Source organism: Canis aureus, chromosome 13, assembly GCF_053574225.1.
Source record: "Canis aureus isolate CA01 chromosome 13, VMU_Caureus_v.1.0, whole genome shotgun sequence".
Lineage (NCBI taxonomy): Eukaryota > Metazoa > Chordata > Mammalia > Carnivora > Canidae > Canis > Canis aureus.
In genome coordinates, this window is record NC_135623.1 from 13,703,932 (window position 1) to 13,722,751 (window position 18,820).

At 59.3% G+C, this 18,820-nt stretch overlaps 1 protein-coding gene across 2 annotated transcripts in view; it reads left to right on the forward strand.

The window, feature by feature from the left end:
- DLGAP3 (DLG associated protein 3) overlaps window positions 1-18,820 on the forward strand; it is a 62,126-nt gene that overhangs the window by 13,554 nt on the left and 29,752 nt on the right. For both annotated transcript variants that reach the window (XM_077844829.1, XM_077844828.1), the window contains exons 2-5: window positions 7,750-7,832; window positions 9,075-10,232; window positions 14,458-14,663; window positions 14,960-15,032. In XM_077844829.1, the coding sequence (XP_077700955.1) occupies window positions 9,126-10,232; window positions 14,458-14,663; window positions 14,960-15,032 (1,386 nt within the window). In that variant the 5' untranslated portion in view covers window positions 7,750-7,832; window positions 9,075-9,125. The remainder of the gene's footprint in view (window positions 1-7,749; window positions 7,833-9,074; window positions 10,233-14,457; window positions 14,664-14,959; window positions 15,033-18,820) is intronic.

The window sequence follows — 18,820 nt, forward strand, 5'->3', positions numbered from 1 at the left end:
AAATGAGGCATGGCTCAGCCTCTGCCCAAGGCCCTTGGAGAGACCCTCTTGGAGGCCCTGCTTCCAGGCCTCACACATTCTAGTGGTCCCTCCACCCATTCTCAGTGGCATTGATGGACCTTTTCCCTGCTTAATTCTTAATCCTTATGACGTCATGATGAGAAAGGAACTATTCTTGAGAAAGGAACTATTTGGAAGTTGAGGAAACTGAACTCAAGAGAGACTACGAAGGGCCTTCCTTCGGCCCCGTGTCCAGTAAATGGTGGGCCTGGGACGTGAACCCAAATAGTTTAACTCCAGACCCACAGTCTCTCTTATCAGCGCCCTTGACCAGGGTCCCTGAGAGTCTGGTCTTGGGAATCCTGCCCCGTGGCGAGTGGGCAGGGATGGCTTCCCCATGAGGCTTCTGTGAGGCCTTCGGGAGGGGGGACACGTCGAGGCAGGAGAGCCTGAGAATGGGTTCGCTCGGCAGGCCGGGAAGAGCAGGCCGAAGCCGGCGGCGGCCGCAGTTAAGAGGCGCGGGGGGCGGGGGGTGATGGCTGAGCTGAGCCTCACGGGGCCTTCGGCAGCCCTGGAGGAGGAGGAGGAGGCCTGACTTCTGCTCCCGGGGCCTCTCGGCTGATGGTGCCAGCCGGGGAGAGGAGCTGGGCCCAGGGAGCAGGAGTGAAGAGACCTGCGTGGGGCTGGTGGCAGACTCCGAACCCTGAGAGTCCCTCCTCAGAGCCTCAGTCCTCCCTGCAGTGTGGGGAGGCCATCTCCCCGCTCTTTCTTCTTCTGTCCCCCGAACACCTTCCTCGAACCGTGCCAAGGGGGCGCATCTGGAGGGACCCACATGCCGCTGGCAAAGAGCCGTCCAGACCTGCCCAGTTGAGACGGGCTAGAGGAGTATGAGAGCAGGGCTGGGCTTGGAGGCTGGATGTCTAATACCAAATCCTTCAAGGGCTCGCTAAAGCCTGTAGAGGGAAAGGACTAGAGGTCCCTTCTATGCCCTGCTGGGCACAAGAGAAGAGTGGGTGAAGGTGGCAAGTGAGGACTTTCATTCTTATAAATAGATACATATTTTTTAAGATTTATTTACATATTTACTTTAAAGAGGGGGGCATGCATAGGGGGGCAGAGGCAGAGGCAGAGGGAGAACATCCCCCAAGCAGACTCCCCACTGAGTGCAGAGCCTGACATGGGCCTCGAGCCCATGACCCTAAGATCATGACCTGAGCTGAAATTGAGAGTCTCCCACTTAACTGGCCGAGCCCCCCAGGGGCCCCCAGATGGGTATCGTTTTGAGCGCCTGTAATACCAGGCGTTGTTTGCGACACTCAGAATCCCGCAGCACCTGAGACAGACACGGTCCGCGTCCTGCTGGGGCTTATGTCCTCCTATGGGGAGACATACTATAAACATGTAATAGAGAAAGAAAATAATTTCAAAGGGCAATAAGTGCGGGGAAGACAATGAAGCAGGGTGATGGAGAGCATGCCTGGGGGGTGGGGCTCAACTCCAGCTGGTGAGTGGTCAGGGAAGGCCTCTCTGAGCCGAGACCTGCAAGATGAGGCAGAGGAAGCCATGGGAATATCTGGGGCAGAGCGTTCCAGCAGAGAGAACATCAAGTGCAAAGCCCCCTGAGGTGGGATTTTCAAAGAGATTATAGGTAGTGTGGGTTATTCACAGACTGAGCACTGTCCAACGGGTCAGGAGATGGATTTAGACTTGGCTCTGTCTAAATGTCTCGAGTATTTTGGAGCAGTAAGCCCATTTTCTGTAAAATTCCTACCCTAACCGTCCCCCCCACCCCCAAGAAGAGCTGATTAAATTAAGTAATAAAGGCCAACGAGAAAGACCCCGCGCCTCCCTCCTTCTATTCTGTTTTCTTGGGGCAGTGAGGGTAGGAGGAGGTTTTTCTCTGGGGTCCTGAGGGGCCGGGGCTGGGCACGAGGCACACGGAGTCGTCCGCGACAGGGCTGGTGGTGAGGTAGAGAGAAGCAAGGGACAAGGACGCCAGCCCAGCCCCTAGGATCCTACAAAGGCAGCATGGCCAAGCCGGTGGGATGGGCCCGGGGCCCGGGTAGCCCTGGATGCGGGGTCCCTGGGTGCAGGGTCAGGCTGGGGAAGAGCGCCCATCCCTGAGCAGAGCAATGCGGGCTGCAGGCCGTGGGCCCCGGGAAGGCCCCCTGCGCTAACCCGTTTACACGAGTGGACACACCCCCCGCCCCCGTGCACAGGCTGCTGTCAGGATGGGGGGCGTGGAGGCCAGGGCGAGACCCCGAGGCAGGGTCTTGGCTCCTCTGGTGGTCCTGGGGAAACAGGCAGGCTGGGTGGGCAACGCCCGAGCTCTGGGGGCCCAGGAGCAGGCCCGGCTCACCCACAGGACGAGATCCAGGCCTCACTCGCGGCAAGTTGCGCCGTGTTGGACCTGGCGTGGGGGCGATCTCAGAGGTTCCAGGGTGTGGGGCGAGATGGGGCCGATCCCCGGCAAGGGGGCAACCGTACCCCTGGGCTGCCACCTGGACCACTGTGGCCAGCCCGCCGCTCTCCCAGCCGGCTTCATGAGGAAGGCATGACTCGGTTTGTATTTGCTTTTTGAAATCTCTGTCTTTGCTTTGCCCAGGGTCGCTCTGCGCCAACCTCTGACACGGAGGCCTTTGCTGTCAAGCGCACCTGGCCCCCTGGTGCCCGGGTGTGGACGGTCTAGACGAAGGCCTGCTTTTGTCCGCAGCAGAATAGCTTCTGTCCATGGGCTCGGAGAGATTAAGGGACCCAGCCGAGGTCGCGCTGTAAACCATTGGAGGAAGTCAAGAGAAGAGAAAGGAAGAGCGTGCAGATGACGAGGGCTACTTTAAGTGCTCCCAAGTGCCGGCTGTGCCACCGAGGGCTTTGTGGGCTGCACCTTGCGGGCGGCGCACGTCGATCCCTTTCTGGCGACCCCGATAGCTCTGCCGTCTCGCAGGCGGGAGCGTGGGCGCGGAGGGCGAGGCAGGGCCCGGGCCACAGCCTGGGCGCGGGCAGGCCCCGGGAGAGCCAAGGAGGCGCGGCTCTGGCCTCCGCAGCCCTGCCCCCTGCCTCCTCGGTCCATCCTTTTTCTGGAAGGTAATTGCTTGGGGCAGGGACAGCCTCCCGGCAGAGCGCACAGCTGCACTCCCAGTGAGCTTTGTAGCGACAACCCCGCCAGGCTGGCGGCCCCCGGCAAGTTCCGGTTTAAGGGACTAATTGCCGGATTGTGTAGTTGGTGCTAAATCGGGTAATTTCTTGGTGACGGCATGCGTGCCGGTTCCTCCATCCCCAGGTGGGCTGGAGCCGCATCGGGGGACCTGTCACTGCGGCGCCCCTGGGCCCTCCAGCCCCACGCGTGGGCCAGCACAGGCCGCTGCGAGGGCGGCCACTCTCGGGGCCCTGGGGGCAGACGGGTGACGGGGGTGGTGGTGGGGCGGTGATGGGGTGCAGTGGGCGGGCGGTGGCACCGGTGCCTGGGGTTGCCGCGGGGCTTCCCGGAGCTTCCTCTCTTCTGCACTCCTGTGACCTTGGACCTGGGCGACCGGGGCGCTCGCTGCTGGGAAGGCACAGCCTCTTGGCTCTGGCGATGGGTGGCTGTGAGCGGGCTGCTGTCTGTCTGTCTTTTCCTCTTTGGCCCACTGCACTTTCATCCCTGTGTTGGCCTCCGCACGGCGTGGGGGGAAAGGCGGCCTCTGTGGGCTGGTGGCGGGGGCCGCAGGGAAGCCAAGGCTGCGGGCTTGACAAGGTCCAGCTTGGCCGCCCGATCTGTGACCTGGCGTGGGTCAATTGGCCTCTCTCAGCCTCAGTTTCTCTTTCTGTGAAATGGAAGCGGGGGCCCACGTCTGTCCCTTGGGATCGTTGAGGGAGGTACGTAAGGTGTAAGCGGAAGGCTCCCATTCACCCCACGAACGCCTGCTGAGCACCGGGCGTCGACCTGGGGCTGCGGGAAGGTGACCTAGGGCCATGGGAAGGTGACCTGGGGCCGTGGGAAGGCGACCTGGGGCCGCGGGAAGGTGACCTGGGGCTGCGGGAAGGCGACCTGGGGCTGCAGGAAGGTGACCTGGGGCTGCGGGAAGGCGACCTGGGGCTGCAGGAAGGCACCCCCAAGGTGCACGAAACCCCTGCACCTGCCCGGAGCCCAGGTCCCAGTGGGGCCGCGGCCTGTCTCCTGCTCACAACCTGAAAACGGCAGCGGCTGAGGGCGGCGCAGGTCCTGGCACCTCGAGAGCAAACAGCAGGGAGATCTGACCTAGTCGGGAGGCCAGGGAAGGCCGCTGAGGAAGCAGCAGCGAGGCTGAGATCTGAAGGGTGTGTGGGAGTTGACAAGGCAGAGGAGGACGAGGGAAGGCTTTCTGGACGACCAGGGGGATCGGCCCCGACGGGAGGGATCCCGGGGCTGCGGGAGGACTGGCCTGGTCGGAGCTGAGGGAGTGCGGAGGAGCGTGCATGAGGGGTCGCTTGGAAATGTTGGCGGGCTGGGCCCTGCAGGCCGTGGGGGACATGGGGGCCGCGGGGCCATGGGGGCCGCGGGAGACGTGGGGACGGTCATGGCGTTTCATCTGAACAACGGCAGTAAAACCAGTGAGGAGTTTTAAGCAGAGAGGTGACCCGATCAGATGTCCGTCTCCACTTGACCATTTGGATTGGAAGGGAAGGGGCAGGAGAGGAAGCCGGGGGACTAGTTAGGAGCTGGCAGGACAGGGGTGCTGAGTTAGTTGGACTAGTTCGCAGTGCTCTCTACCTGCAAATCCGGCCAATCTGGCTGACCATGGTTTCAAGGCAGAGATGTTGATTCCTTACCAACAGTTAGGCCTGGAGGAAGGCAGCCGCTCCTGTTGGTTCCTTGGATTCCAGGACTCGAGTTTCTGGGATTCTCTAGGCCTTTCTGTCATGCTAACAAGACCCCGGCCTTCGCTCCGGGCATCATGACTGCGTTCAGGCCCAGAAGAAAGGGGGGGAAGGATGGTACCAGCAGGCCCCACCCCTTTTATCACAAAGGCAAAGGATTTCCCAGAAACGATCGGATGTTTGGGTATCATTAGCCAGGAGTGAATCGTGTGGCCTCCAGTTGCAGGGGCTGCTGGGACAGGGAAAGGACACGGAGGCCGAGGCTGAGCTGGTCAGCCGGCAATGATTTGGTGGCTGTGGAAGTAAGCGGGCAGGTCTATGCCGAGGAAGCAAAATCCACAGGACCTGGTGATGGATGGAGTTATGAGTCCCCTCCCTGCTTGTGTTGCCTCCCTTTTGATTAGTGATGGGGCAACGGCGGGAGACCGTGATGGTAAAACACACTGTACGGGGGGGGCGGGGGGGGGGGGAGCCTGGATGATCCAATCTACATCAAGGAAGTCTTTTCTTTAGGAAACCCGTAAACTGCGTTGTTGCCTCCCCTCCGTGCTCTGTATTTTAGTTTCACCGTGGTTTAGTATTTGGACGTCGGGGATTTTGGAAATCCAAAATAAGGCTTCATATGAGGGGATTATATTGTGTGATCTTGGAGAGTCTGTGAAATGGCTCCATATGCGTTTTATCATTTGATATTCAGATCCTGGGAGATGGAGGAGCAGCAGGCATCAGGTCACTTGCCTGGTGTCACACACCTTCTGGTCTCAGAAGCTGTGCTTTTCCCACTAGACGATGCTGCCCCATAGGACGCGGGCAAGGGAGGCGAGGATAGCTTGTCTGGAGAGCATCAGTCACAGAGGCCTGGCTCCCCTGAGACTGGCTCTGGGAGAACATGGATTGATGTTAAAGAGACTGAAGTTGGAGGATTCCCCGGGTGGCTCAGCGGTTGAGCATCTGCCTTCAGCTCAGGGCGTGACCCCCGGGTCCCAGGATCGAGTCCCACGTCGGGCTCCCTGCATGGAGCCTGCTTCTCCCTCTGCCTGGGTCTCTGCCTCTCTCTCTCTCTGTGTCTCTCATGAATAAATAAGTAAAATCTTAAAAGAGACAGAGATTGAAGTTTGATAAGATCTCGATGGAGGCTCAGAGGCTTGGCAGCAGCCCCCGGTGTCAGGCAGGGCTGAGGGTGGGGGGAGCTGGGGAATGAATGTCCACCCTTGGGAAGCTCGGCGTGATGGGACCACAAACAAAGCCAATGAGACGGGCTGGGCTTCTGCCAAAGTGGACTGTTGTGCTGCGAGTCCTGATCATGGTCCTGCCTGGGGCGAGGAGACGAGGACTGTGATGAGGATGAAGGCCCGGGCTATCAAAAGTTCTCTCCAGAGCAGTGAGGTGCTTCCAAGAGCTTTTCCAGCAACTGCTTGTGAGGCCATGTGGGTCTGAAGTACCCCCTGGTGCCCCAGAGAAGGGCAGTGGAGGAGAAGACTTGTTGCCCAAAGCCAAGCAGTTGAGATCCATGAGGTCACCCCAGGCTCCCTTCAGGCAAGATAAGCAGCCGCGTCTTCCGTCCGGGCCACCAGGTGGGCCGGGGGCTGGACATGTCTCCGTCTCCTCTATGGAAGGTTTCCAGGAGACTCCACAGCTCTCTTCATCGTCTCGCGTAGCTCAGGGCCAGGAAGTTCTTCCTGAGGTCTGACCGTGTCTCTTGCGCCGCTATCAATCATGCTGGCCAAGCTGGCTCTTCTCTGGACGTCGCTGTGTCCAATAATGGCTTCATCAGTCTCCCAGTCACGGCTGCTGCAAACTTCAGAGTCGTCTTCCTTCCTGACTCTCTCTCCCCCACCTCGTCCCAGAATCGGCCAAGCCCTGCGTGTCTGCCGGAACTTTCACAGCCCCCCTCCCGCCCCCCCGAATTCCTTCCTTGCCCACCTCTTGTGCCTTTATGTTTCCCGTTTCCTGCCCTCTGGGAATTTGGTCTCCCCACCACCTCGTCTCGGGACACGCAGCCCTCGTTCTCCGTCCCCAGCACAGTCTTCCCCGGGAAGTCCTCCTCAGCTCCCTCTATTGGATCCGGTCTGGTCTTCATCCGAACCAGCGTGGCATTGAGTCCAGTCATTTATTCATCTACCTGGTGAAACTTGAAGGAGGACCTGCTCGGCACAAAGCCCCGAGTTAGGTGTTGGGAGATCCAGGGACACGTAGGATACGGTTCCTTCTTGCGCTCTAGGTGGGGAGACACGGACTGAACCTATTTCAGTGCCGCATTATGGTTTCTTTCACCGGGGAACCAAGGCTGCGGGGAAACCCCGATAGGGAGGCATAACCCGGAATAAGAGTCCGGAAAGTCACGGAGGGAAGGTGAGGCTCCATGAGAGTAAGTGGTGGTCGAGGGAAAGAGCTGAGGGCAGTGGATGGAAGGAGATTCTAGGAGGAGGTACAACTTGTGCAAAAATACAGGGACCTGAAATGACCCTGCCACGTAGGATTGTCCCCTTGTTGGACTGGAAGCCTCTCGACGACAGAGGCCATACTCGGATCACTTCTATACACGTCTTGCTCAGTCTGGCTTATGGTAGCTGCTCAACAAATTCTGTGGAGTGGATTCGTATTTGAGGGCGATGGGGCGGGGGAACCCAAACGCGATGGGAGGGGAAAAAACCCAAACACGCAGTGGCTCAGCACCATGGACAGATCACAGAGACACCTGCACTTGGAGGTAGTCCAACCCGTCAGCTCATTTGCATGTATTTGCATAATGAAGCCAACTTCATTTCCCTGGGCGTCCAAAGGCTGCGCATCATGGGGGACCCAATCAGTCCTGGCGCGGGGGTCGACTGGGAAGGGAAGCTGTCCAGGCCTGAGGCTGGGCCTCCGAGGACTCTGAGACCACTGCTCACCACGCTTTTCTCTTCCATGTAGGAGCCAGTGATCCTGAGCCTTCTGGAGCTTCCGTTCTGTCTGGTGGTGGGGATCCTGACACCAAGGATGGGAAACCCTGGATGGTGAGTGGTAGGAGTCTGGGACATGGGGCGCGGCTCGAGGTTCTGAAACATCAGCCTGGACGCGGCGTGAAGCAGTGGGTATGGAGAGGTGGTGCTGGGGAGCGAGGGAGGACAGGTGTCCGAGGTGCTGCTGTCTGGAGTCTTCGAGGCTGTCATCCCCTCCTGGTCAGCAGATGGCTCCAGAGCCTGGTCTGGGATGAGGGAGGGCGCCGTCTGCCAGTTCCTCAGTCCCTGTCCCCCCTGCTGACACCCCCTCCTGCTGTAGCTCCTGTCCTGGCAGCTCTGCAGTCCTGATCGGAGGCAGTTCTTGCTGAGAGCTGACCTCTCTGTCCTGTAGCCTTGGCAAGCCTGGGATGGGGGCCAGGGACACCGGTTCCAGCGCTCGCTCTCCATCACCTCCCTGCCCAGCCCGCCCTCTGTCCCTGGGAGGAGGAACTCCTGCATTCCCATCTCAGTTTAGGATTTAGACGCTGCCTTTTGCAGCCAGCGTCCCTCCTCTGCATGGTTTCTCCTCCCTGTGTGACTCCTCAACAGTGGGATGAGGGTGCGGTGGGGATAAAAGGCAAAAGGGGAACACTTGGAAGCCAGAAGAGGAAGTGGCAGTCATCTTGGGTTATTCCTTCCTGTCTCAGCCCTGGAGTGGGTGGGCGGGGGGATGGTGGGCGGGAGGAGAGTGAGCCTGCTGCCAGATGGAAGGAACAGGGTGCGGAAGGCAGGGGAGGGGGCGGCTATGTCCGTGTGGGTCCAGCGCTCTGTTTGGTTACCGCTCCCGGAGGCCGTGACCCTGAGGCCTGCCCCACACAGCGGTGGATGTGGGTAGGACCGGGGCACAGGTGTGGCCTTGGGTCAGTGCGCCTAAAGCCAGCTTGTTAAAAGGTAGTTCACCGAATGACCGGTTTCTCTGAATATCTATTTTTGTGTCTGCTCGGGTATCCTTTTATTTTCGGTGACCTAAGGATTCTTCCAAATCCGCTCGGCTGAGGGCATTTAGTCTCGTGAACAAGTGTTTATGAAAACGTGCAGCATTCGACGGGCGATGGCATTATCTTGCACCCTTGTGAGTGCCGTCACCTAGTATGACCGTTGTAAGGGATTTCAAGCTCATTCGGGGGAAAGATAGTACAATCAATCACAATAAGTCGATGTGCGTCACCTGCAGGGACACGAGAATGCCTGATAATTGAGAGTTTTGGGTGAAGTGGCCTGTTCCACCTGAATCCTTTTTTCTCCTTCTTTTCCCAGGAGGTTCCTGGGGCCTGGCCCCCAGCACCATGAAGTACCCTTGCTGAGGCCATGAGGGGTTACCATGGCGACCGCGGTAGCCATCCCCGCCCAGCCCGCTTTGCCGACCAGCAGCATATGGACGTGGGCCCAGCTGCCAGGGCCCCGTACCTGCTGGGCTCTGGGGAGGCCTTCTCCACCGAGCCCCGCTTCTGTGCCCCAAGAGCTGGCCTGGGACACCTTTCTCCTGAAGGGCCCCTGAGCCTGAGTGAGGGGCCATCAGTAGGCCCCGAGGGAGGGCCAGGGGGGGCCGGGGTTGGTGGGGGCAGCAGCACCTTCCCCAGGATGTACCCTGGCCAGGGCCCCTTCGACACCTGTGAAGACTGTGTGGGCCACCCCCAGGGCAAGGGTGCCCCCCGCCTGCCGTCCACACTCCTGGACCAGTTCGAAAAGCAGTTGCCGGTTCAACAGGATGGCTTCCACACGCTTCCATACCAGCGAGGTCCGGCGGGGGCCGGGCCAGGGTCAGGGCCCGCGTCTGGCGCCACCCCGGAGGCCCGCAGCGAGAGCCCCAGCCGCATCCGGCACCTGGTTCACTCCGTGCAGAAGCTCTTCGCCAAGTCCCACTCTTTGGAGGCCCCAGGGAAGCGGGACTACAACGGGCCCAAGGCCGAGGGAAGAGGTAGCTCCGCGGGAGACAGCTACCCCGGCCTGGGCTCCGGAGGCCCGCACGCCTCCCACCACCACCATCACCACCACCACCACCACCACCACCAGTCCAGGCACGGCAAGAGGAGCAAGAGCAAGGACCGCAAGGGGGACGGGCGGCACCAGTCCAAGGCCGCTGGCTGGTGGAGCTCCGATGACAACTTGGACAGCGATAGTGGCTTCCTGGCGGGTGGGCGGCCCCCTGGGGAGCCTGGTGGTCCCTTCTGCCTGGAGGCTCCAGACGGGTCCTACCGGGACTTGAGCTTCAAGGGGCGCTCGGGCGGGTCAGAAGGCCGCTGCCTTGCCTGCACTGGCATGTCCATGTCACTGGATGGACAATCGGTCAAGCGAAGTGCCTGGCACACCATGATGGTCAGCCAGGGCCGGGACGGATACCCCGGGGCCGGGCCGGGCAAGGGGCTCCTGGGTCCGGAGGCCAAGGCCAAAGCCAGGACTTATCACTATCTGCAGGTGAGGCTTTGGTGGGCCCGGGGAGCGGGGTCCTCGACCCTCATCGGTGCTGTCGCCCAGGGAGCTCTCAGAAGGGCTGGCTGGGAGTCACTTGTCCCTGCAATGGAGACCTGGAGGCAGGGAGGTCGTGCCCTGCCTCCCTGCCTCCCTGCGAGCCCCTTCGGGGATCTCAGTTTCCCCATTTCTGACATTGGTGTCAGTGCGGGGAAGACTTCCCTTCGACCTGTTTGGACAAGCTGTGCTGAGCCTCTGTCTTAGGGGCTTGGAGGCAGAATGAGGTCGAGGGTGGGCCGCGGGCAGGACGGCGTGGCCCTCGGGATTGGAGGTCACAGTCGGAAAGCAGTTCTCTCGCCCCCAGGCCTTCTCCAGGCCTCTTTTCTGCTCAGATCTGGGTGGTCCAGATACTGAGTAGAAGGTCAGTTATTTCCAGAATGTGCCTCTGCTGGGTCTGTCGTCCCGGGGTGCCTGCGGCAGAGGACTCCACGAGGCCGAGGCCGTGGGAGAGCCCGGGGAGCCTGTCCTGGGGGTTTTCCTGGGCTGGGGACACGCTGACGTCTGAGCCCCAGATACGACCCAAGGGCAGGGTGTCTTGGGAGCGGATGGTGCAGGTGACGGCTGGCCTCGATGATGTCCCTGTCCTGTCTCGCCACTTGCATGGTCTCTGCAGCTGAGGCGAAGGGCTCTGATCCGTTCTGCTTGTGGGGTCCTTATCCATCCCGCACCGTCCCCTCTCTGTCTTCCTCCCGAGGTGAGGTCAGGGCTCTTCCCATTGTCAACCTTCCTCTTCTCTGTTCAGGCCCCTCTCCTGTACTCCTTGGCTGGCTTCATTTTTTTTTCTTTTTTAAGTTTTATTTATTTAGGTCATGTCTACACCCAATATGGGCTCGAACTCATGACCCTGAGACCAAGAGTCTCACGCTCTTCTGACTGAGCCAGCCAGTTGCCCCCACCACGACCCCCCACCCCATCCCGCTTGCTCTCTTAAGGCCTCGCATAGGTTTAGGAGAAAAAGTCAATACAAGTTCTGGAAGTCCAGCAGACTTGGAGTTTCCCCCCAAACCCACGTTCCACATATTTCATCCGCGGTCGTTCACTGGGGGCACATTTCCGGGGGGAGCCCCGGATACAAAGGTAGAGACACAGGTGCGGCTTGCGAAGCGATTAGACTGGGAAGCAAGTAGGATAGAGCGGTGAGGCTGGGCTGGAGAAGGCCAGGCACCTCGGGAGCACGGAAGAGGCACGTCACCCCCTGGGGTGGTGGCTGGGGGCCGCTCAGGGCCAGGCTCAGGGCCGGGACTCCTGAGCTGAATTCCCTCCCACGGAGCTGGAGTCGGTCGCGTGCAGCAGCCGATTAAGGGTCCCCCAGGAAGAGGCTGCAGCCGTTCGTTCGGGGTACAGAGCATTGACCTTGAGCCGTTCGGGGTACAGAGCGTGGTTTGAGGGTCCCTGGCCTTGCCGGTAAGTTCTTCATGCAGCGGGGCTCTCCTGGGTGGAGAACTTGCGAGAGCCCAAGGGAGAAAAAAATCGGGCCGCGTGAGAGCTGGAAGGGGTGGCCGGGGGGCTAGGGAAGGTTGGAGACTCTGGGCTGGCCTCGGGTGTGCCCCCTTGCTGGGGAGGCAGAGGTTCTCGGCGCCGGGAGCTGAGGGTCCCGCAGGAAGGGCCGAGGCGGGATGGCGGACCCCGCTGGGGCCTGGCTGTCCCTGGGGCCTCGCTGCCAGCCTGCCAGCCGCTGCTCCAGGGCCGCCCTGACCTCTCTGGGGGCTCCCTTTTTAACATGCGCCTCACAGTGTCCTGCAGAGGAGCGAGGAGCCGCAGTGGCTGTGGAGGGGGAGCCCTGCAGTGGCGGAGCCGCCTGGCTGTCCCTGTCCCATGTGCGCTCTGCGCCTGGGGCTCCTCTCCTCGGGCGGGCGGCAAGGGAGGGAGGATCCCTTGGGGCCTGGGGCTCCGGGTGTCCTAGGACGGCGGAGTAGGAGCCCATGGGGGCAGGGACCAGCACACCGCAGGGACCTTGCACGAACACAGAGGCAGCCGGCCCCTTCAGACCAGGTGCCTCCGTGGGCTCCTTAACCCTTTTGCTGGACCCCAGTGCTCCCTCCACCCTCTTCTGAACCCCTCCTGTCCGCTGGAGTCCTTATTCCTTTGCAGACTCTAGTCCATCCCCGTGTTTCCATCCTGTGGCTGAGCTTCCGCTCCCTCCCTGAGCCCTGCCCCTCCCTGCGGGTTCCTTCCGTCCTGGGACCCCATCCCATGCCTGGGACTTTGTTAGGATCCTGACGTCCGTCCCCTCTGCTAGCCTCACCCCCAGAGTCCGTGTCCCTCCCTGAACCCTGTGCTCCCCCCGAGTCCCGACCCCTGTCACCGCCGCACCCCATTCCACGTGTTCCTTACGACGGCTGTTTGCAGTCTTCCCTGCCGCCCCGGCCCTCTCCCCCATGCCTCCGTTTATACCTCATGCCTCCTAGTGGAGTCAGCGGCTCCCTCGCCTTCCTGTCAGCCCACCCACAGACTCCTCTGGGTCCCCCCCCAACCCCCGGGCCCTCCCTTCTTGGCTCAGAGGAAAGGCCGAGGCCACTCATCCCGGGCTGACTCCTGCAGCAGGGCTTGAGCCAACCTCCCCAGGGCCCCCTCCACCCCGGGACTGACTGTCCCCCATCACCGCCCCCTCCCCATTTAAACACTATCTTTGTCTACTGGCTCTTTCTCTTACCCTGGAAACCTGCCCGGATCTCTCATCCTGAGAAATCCTTCTTTAACTCTACACCCCCTGCCATCCCCTGTCTTCCCTTCACACCCAGGGTCTTCGAGCACCACCTCTGCGTCCTCACCTCCTTTCCCTGCACTATAGGCTGCCTTGACGGACGCCCTCCAGTGCTTATGCCCGGCCCAGCCAACAGTCCGAAGGCCTTGCTTGGGCCCCGCACGCTGTGTCCGCCTGTTTATCCTTCGCCCCCCACCCCTCCCCGGGATGTGGGCCTCCTCGTCCCCACCAGTCCCCAGATGAGGAACCAGACAGAGTCGTGGGTTCCACTCAGGTCCTCCTGTAGCCAAGTGATGGGGCGAGAACTTAACACGGATCCGCGTCCCGCGCCCGAATCACTAACCTCGGAGCGCACTGTGGCATTTGACATTATCAACTCCTTTTATTCTGGAAATGTCTCCTGTTTCCATGACACGGCATTCTCCTGACTTCCCTCCCACCCCCTCGGCCCACTCCTTCTCAGGTGACTTCATAGGCTTTTCTTCCTTTCTTTGCAGTCCCCTTTTTAAATGTCACTGGATCCCTCCCCAGCTCTCCTTCTCCCCCCTGGGCAGTTTCGCTCACCCCTGGGGATTCAGCTGCCGCCCATGACTCCCACGTGTCTGCCTGGAGCCCGGATCCCTCCGCCGAACTCTAGCACCCAGCACCCAGCACCCAGCACCCAACCACCTGCTCGGCATTTCCCTGCCAAACTTAAGATACTCAACCCTAACCTATCACCTCTCCCCCAAACCCGTTCCTCTGGGATTCTGCGGCTCTGAGCGACAGCACCCTCCCCCGGGGCCTCAGCCAGCAGCCTCCCAGGCATCTGCGGCTCCTCCCCGCCCCTCGCCCCCTCGCCCCCTACGTCTAATCAGGCTCACTGGTGCTCTTTAACACCTCATTTCCATCTCCCGTCCCCCTCATTGTCACGGTCTTAATTTAGGCTCATCATCTCTTGCCTGGCTAACAGCACCAGCCTCCTAATTGGTCTCCCTCCTGCCCCTCGAGCCCCTGCCCCGCTCCCAGCCCCACCCGGTGCATCCCCCACTTTGGACTGTGGGGCGCGCTTTTGGAACCCAATGCTTGGAGTCCTCTGCTCCAAGGCTCCTCAGAGAGGGAAGGATGGGAGGCTTGGAGGGTTTGGGGTGTCAGCAGGTTGAGAGGGGGAAGGAGAAGGAGGAGTGATAGGTGGGGATGGGTGGTACTCCAGTGCAGGGGGTGGGTCATCACAGGTCGCAGGTCACTGGCCTCTGATCCTCATCCTCTTGGCTCCTGACCAGTCACCTCGATTGAGCAGCGACAGGTCCACGGAGGATGATGAAGCCCCCCCCCGCCCCCCCCCCCCCCCCGCGTAATGGGGGGACAGCCTGAACGCTTCCCTCGGGCTCTGCCTCTGGTGTCTCCACCCTGGCGGTGGGGACAGGAGCCCTGACTCCCAGGTTTAGCAGGCCTGTGTCCGAGAGACAGAAGCTGCTGTCCCCGCAGGTGCCGCAAGATGACTGGGGGGGTTACCCCACTGGGGGCAAGGACGGGGAGATTCCCTGCCGCAGGATGCGGAGCGGCAGCTACATCAAAGCCATGGGGGATGAGGAGAGCGGAGACTCGGACGGCAGCCCCAAGACGTCTCCCAAAGCCGTGGCCCGGCGCTTCACCTCCCGCCGCTCCTCCAGTGTGGACCAGGCCCGGATCAAGTAAGGACGGGAGGGCTGGGGCTGGGGTGGGAGCTGATTTGGGGTCCCTGCAGGAGACACCTGCGGGCGCGTCGGGGCCGGGGCCTGCTTTGGGTTCAGCTGGGCGTCTTGTCCCACCCCACCTGGAGAAGGGGCCCCTGCTGGTAGCTCCCATCTGGGTGCCTCTGGGATCCCTGCGCCCAGGAGCGACCTGTCGGGGGGCTTCTGAGGGGCACCACCTGCCCGGGAGCCCCAGCGCTGGGAGTCCCGCCTTCTTCAGAGCCCCACTCTGAATGTGGCCCTTTGACCCTTCCCAGCTGCTGTGTCCCGCCCCGGATCCATCCCCGGAGCTCCATCCCTGGCTACAGCCGTTCCCTCACCACCGGACAGGTAGGGGCGGCAGGTGCCTGTAGTGGGGGAGGGGGGCACTTCCAGGCCCCCCGCGCCTCAGCAGGTCCGGGCCCGGGGGGGGGGGGCAGCTGGAGCGCAGCTGGGCGCAGTCTCAGCCTGCCCTTCAGACCTCCAAGGGTCCCCAGGTGCTGACTTTGCAGGGGGACTTCAGTTCTCTGGGGTCCCCCGGCCACCGGGCCTGGTCGCAGCCGGCCCCGAGCAAGGGCGGCAGCACTGTGGCTGAGAAGGGGCTCTCCCCAACCCCGTGGGCCGTTCCACATCCTGGCAGTAGGTGCCTGGGGCTCTGGGGGCGCCCGGTGGGGGGCTCAGTGGGAGAACCTGGGTGCCTGCCCTGACCTGGGGCCAAGAGCGTCTGCTGAGCGGGGGCAGGTGCAGTGCCGGCTCAGCGACTTGGGCAACTTACGCGACTTTTTTGAGCCCCACTTTATTTCAAAACTAGGCATCATAGTAGTGTTCTTGGCACAGCAGCTGCGCTCGGGAAAGGTTAGCTATCGTTAGTTTGCTGGGGGTGGGGGGGAGCAACGCAGAAGATGGTCTGATTGGCCCCGACTGTTTGCGGCTGGGGTCTTTGGGATGGTCCCCAAACCAGGGAACGTCCCACGCCGTGTGGCTGAACCCCATGGAGGGTGCTCAGGCCTCGGTTCACCTGCCCCCTCAGCGCCAGCTAACAGGGCCGGCTCTCCCCTTCTGGAAGCCCCGTGCTTGGTTGGCCCTGGAGACCCGCACCTTGCAGCTCTGCTGGATTCCCGCCCTGGCTGCCCGGCTTGCTCGCCCTGCGGAGCGTCTCCAGCTCTCTAGGACCCAGCACTGGGTTTTTCCAGGGCTGTAGTTGCCGGACTTCTCTCCACACTCACTCCTTGGGCCCGTGGCTCGGAGTAGCAGGGACGGCCCGATGGCCCCTATGTGTGTCTCCAGCTCCGATCTTCCCGTAGTTGCCAATGCATGCGTGTCTCACGAGGTATCAGAATCTCCCTTGGATGTTGAGGAGACTCAAACTTAAGAGGTCCACAGTGAGGCTGCTGCACCCTCATCCCCTTCTCCTTCCCCCACAAAACACCCTGCTCCATCCACTGTCCTCTCCGGCTCAGGTAAGGGCAGCTTCTAGGAGCTCGGATCCCAAAGCCTGAAGTCTGCCTCAACTCCTTTCTCTCTGTCTCACTTGCCCACATCCAACCCTTCAGCAAATCCTGTGGGTCCCCCTTGCAGGCATGCCCGGGGTCCAGGCGCTTCCCCCCACGCCCACTGCACTACTCCCATCTGCATCAGCATGGCTTTCCCCCCGCCCCCAACATTTAGGGAAATTTATTTTATTATTATTTTTATTGGAGTTGGATTTGCCAACATATCGCATATCACCCAGTGCTCATCCCATCAAGTGCCCCCCTCAGTGCCAGTCACCCGGCCACCCCAATCCCCCGCCCACTTCCCTTTCCACTACCCCTTGTTCGTTTCTCAGAGTCAGGAGGCTCTCATGTTCTGTCTTCCTCTCTGATATTTCCCACTCATTTTCTCTCCTTTCCTCTTTATTCCCTTTCACTATTCTTTATATTCCCCGTATGAGTGAAACCATATAATGTTTGTCTTTCTCCAATGGACTTACTTCACTCAGCATCATACCCTCCAGTTCCATCCACATCGAAGCAAATGGTGGGTATTTGTCATTTCTGATGGCTGAGCCATACTCCATTGTACACATAGACCACATCTTCTCTCTCCATCATCTGTCGGTGGACACCGAGGCCCCTTCCACAGGTTGGCTGCTGTGGACATGGCTGCTATGAACATCGGGGTGCAGGTGTCCCTTAGTTTCACTGCATCTGCATCTTTGGTGGGAATGTGAACTGGGACAGCCACTCTGGAAAACTGTGTGGAGGTTCCTCAAAGCATGGCTTTTGTCTGCCCTATCTCATTGCCCCCAAAGGGGTCTCCTGCAGCCCCCCTCCCATTCATTCTCTCTCCGCGTGGCCCCGGGGGGATGGTTTCAAAATAGAATTGCATTCATTCCAAACCCTTGCCTTACTCAGAGGACGTTACTGTGACTTCTAAGGCTCTGCTGCATCTGGCCCTTGTGCGTCCGGTAAGTCCTTCTAACGCTGTCCCCTGCCATCCCCCACCCCAGCCACGCTGGTCCCCTGGCTCCTCCGACACCACGGGCGTGCTCCAGCTTTTTGTCTCCTTACGTGTTACGTGTGTCTTTTGTAAACAGTTTGAGGAGTTTATTTCACATCTATTCTGACAACTGCTTGAGGGTTAGTACATTTATATTTGTTGTGGTTACTGATAGGCCTGGGCGTGTTTTGTGGTTTTATTTTGTGCCCTTATTTCTCACGCCTTTTGAGGGATGCTTTTCTACTCCTTTGCTACCTTCTTTTGGATTAGTTTTCTTCATTTTTCTTTTTTAAAGATTTTATTTATTTGCGAGCGAGAGAGAGCATGAATCGGAGTTGGGGTGGGGGACAGAGGGAGAAGCAGACTCCCCGCTGAGCAGGGAGCCTGATGTGGGGCTTGATCCCAGGACCCTGGGATCATGACCTGAGCTGAAGGCAGACAGATGCTTGACTGACTGAGCCACCCCAGCGCCCCTGGCTTAGTTTTCTTCATTTTTCTTCCCACCAAATCCCACTCTGGTTTGGCAGTTCTATATTCTATTTTCATTCTTGTGCTTACTCTTAGGATTTTCATGTGTATATTTGACTTTGCAAAGTCTAAATTCGACAATTTCTTCTAGCCTTAGGACACTTCCGTTGTGATCACCTCTTCCCTTCTTACCTGTGCATGTTGCCTGGTATTTTAGTCCCACCTTGTTTTTACCTCTCTGAATGAGTCTTTATTATTGTTGTTACATTTTATGCTTTAGTACTTGATTATATAGACTCACATCTTTACCTCCCCGCCCCTGTACGTCCTTATATTTCGTTTCTTCCTTTTAAATATTCTTTAGTAACTTTCTCAGTCAATGTCTGTTAGTAGCAAACTTTGCCTTTAACGAAAAATGTAGCCTACCCTCATTATTTACCATAAATCAGCTTATTATAGAATTTTAGGTCAGCGTTTGTTTTCTCTCAGTGTTTTGAAGATATTCTTTTGTCATCTGTCTTCTGTTGTTGCCGTTGGGAAGTCTGCAATCAATCTAATCGTCTTTGTGGATGGCGTTCATTTCCTTCTGATTGCTGTTGAGATCTTGTCTGTGATTTTGGTGTTCTGCAGTTTCACTCCATGTGTGTTCTCTCTGAATCCGAAGATTAGTGCTATTCATCAAATCTGGAAATTTCCCTCATGGTTACTGTTTGCTGGCACATCTTTTTTCATCCTTTTTACTTCCAACCTACTTATGGTTTTATTTATTTTTTATTTTTTAAGGATTTTATTTATTTATTCATGAGAGACACAGAGAGAGAGGCAGAGACACAGGCAGAGGGAGAAGCAGGCTCCATGCAGGGAGCCGACGTGGGACTCGATCCCGGGACTCCAAGATCGTGCCCTGGGCCAAAGGCAGGTGCTCAACCACTGAGCCACCCAGGGATCCCCCTACTTATGCTTTATTTTTTTATTTTTTAAAGATTTTATTTATTCATGAGAGATGCACAGAGAGAGAGAGAGCAAGAGAGGCAGAGACACAGGCAGAGGGAGAAGCAGCTCCATGCAGGGAGCCCGACATGGGACTCGATCCGGGGACTCCAGGATCACGCCCTGGGCTGAAGGTGGTGCTAAACCTCTGAGCCACCTGGGCTGCCCTACTTATGCTTTATAAAAAAAACTCCAGTCTA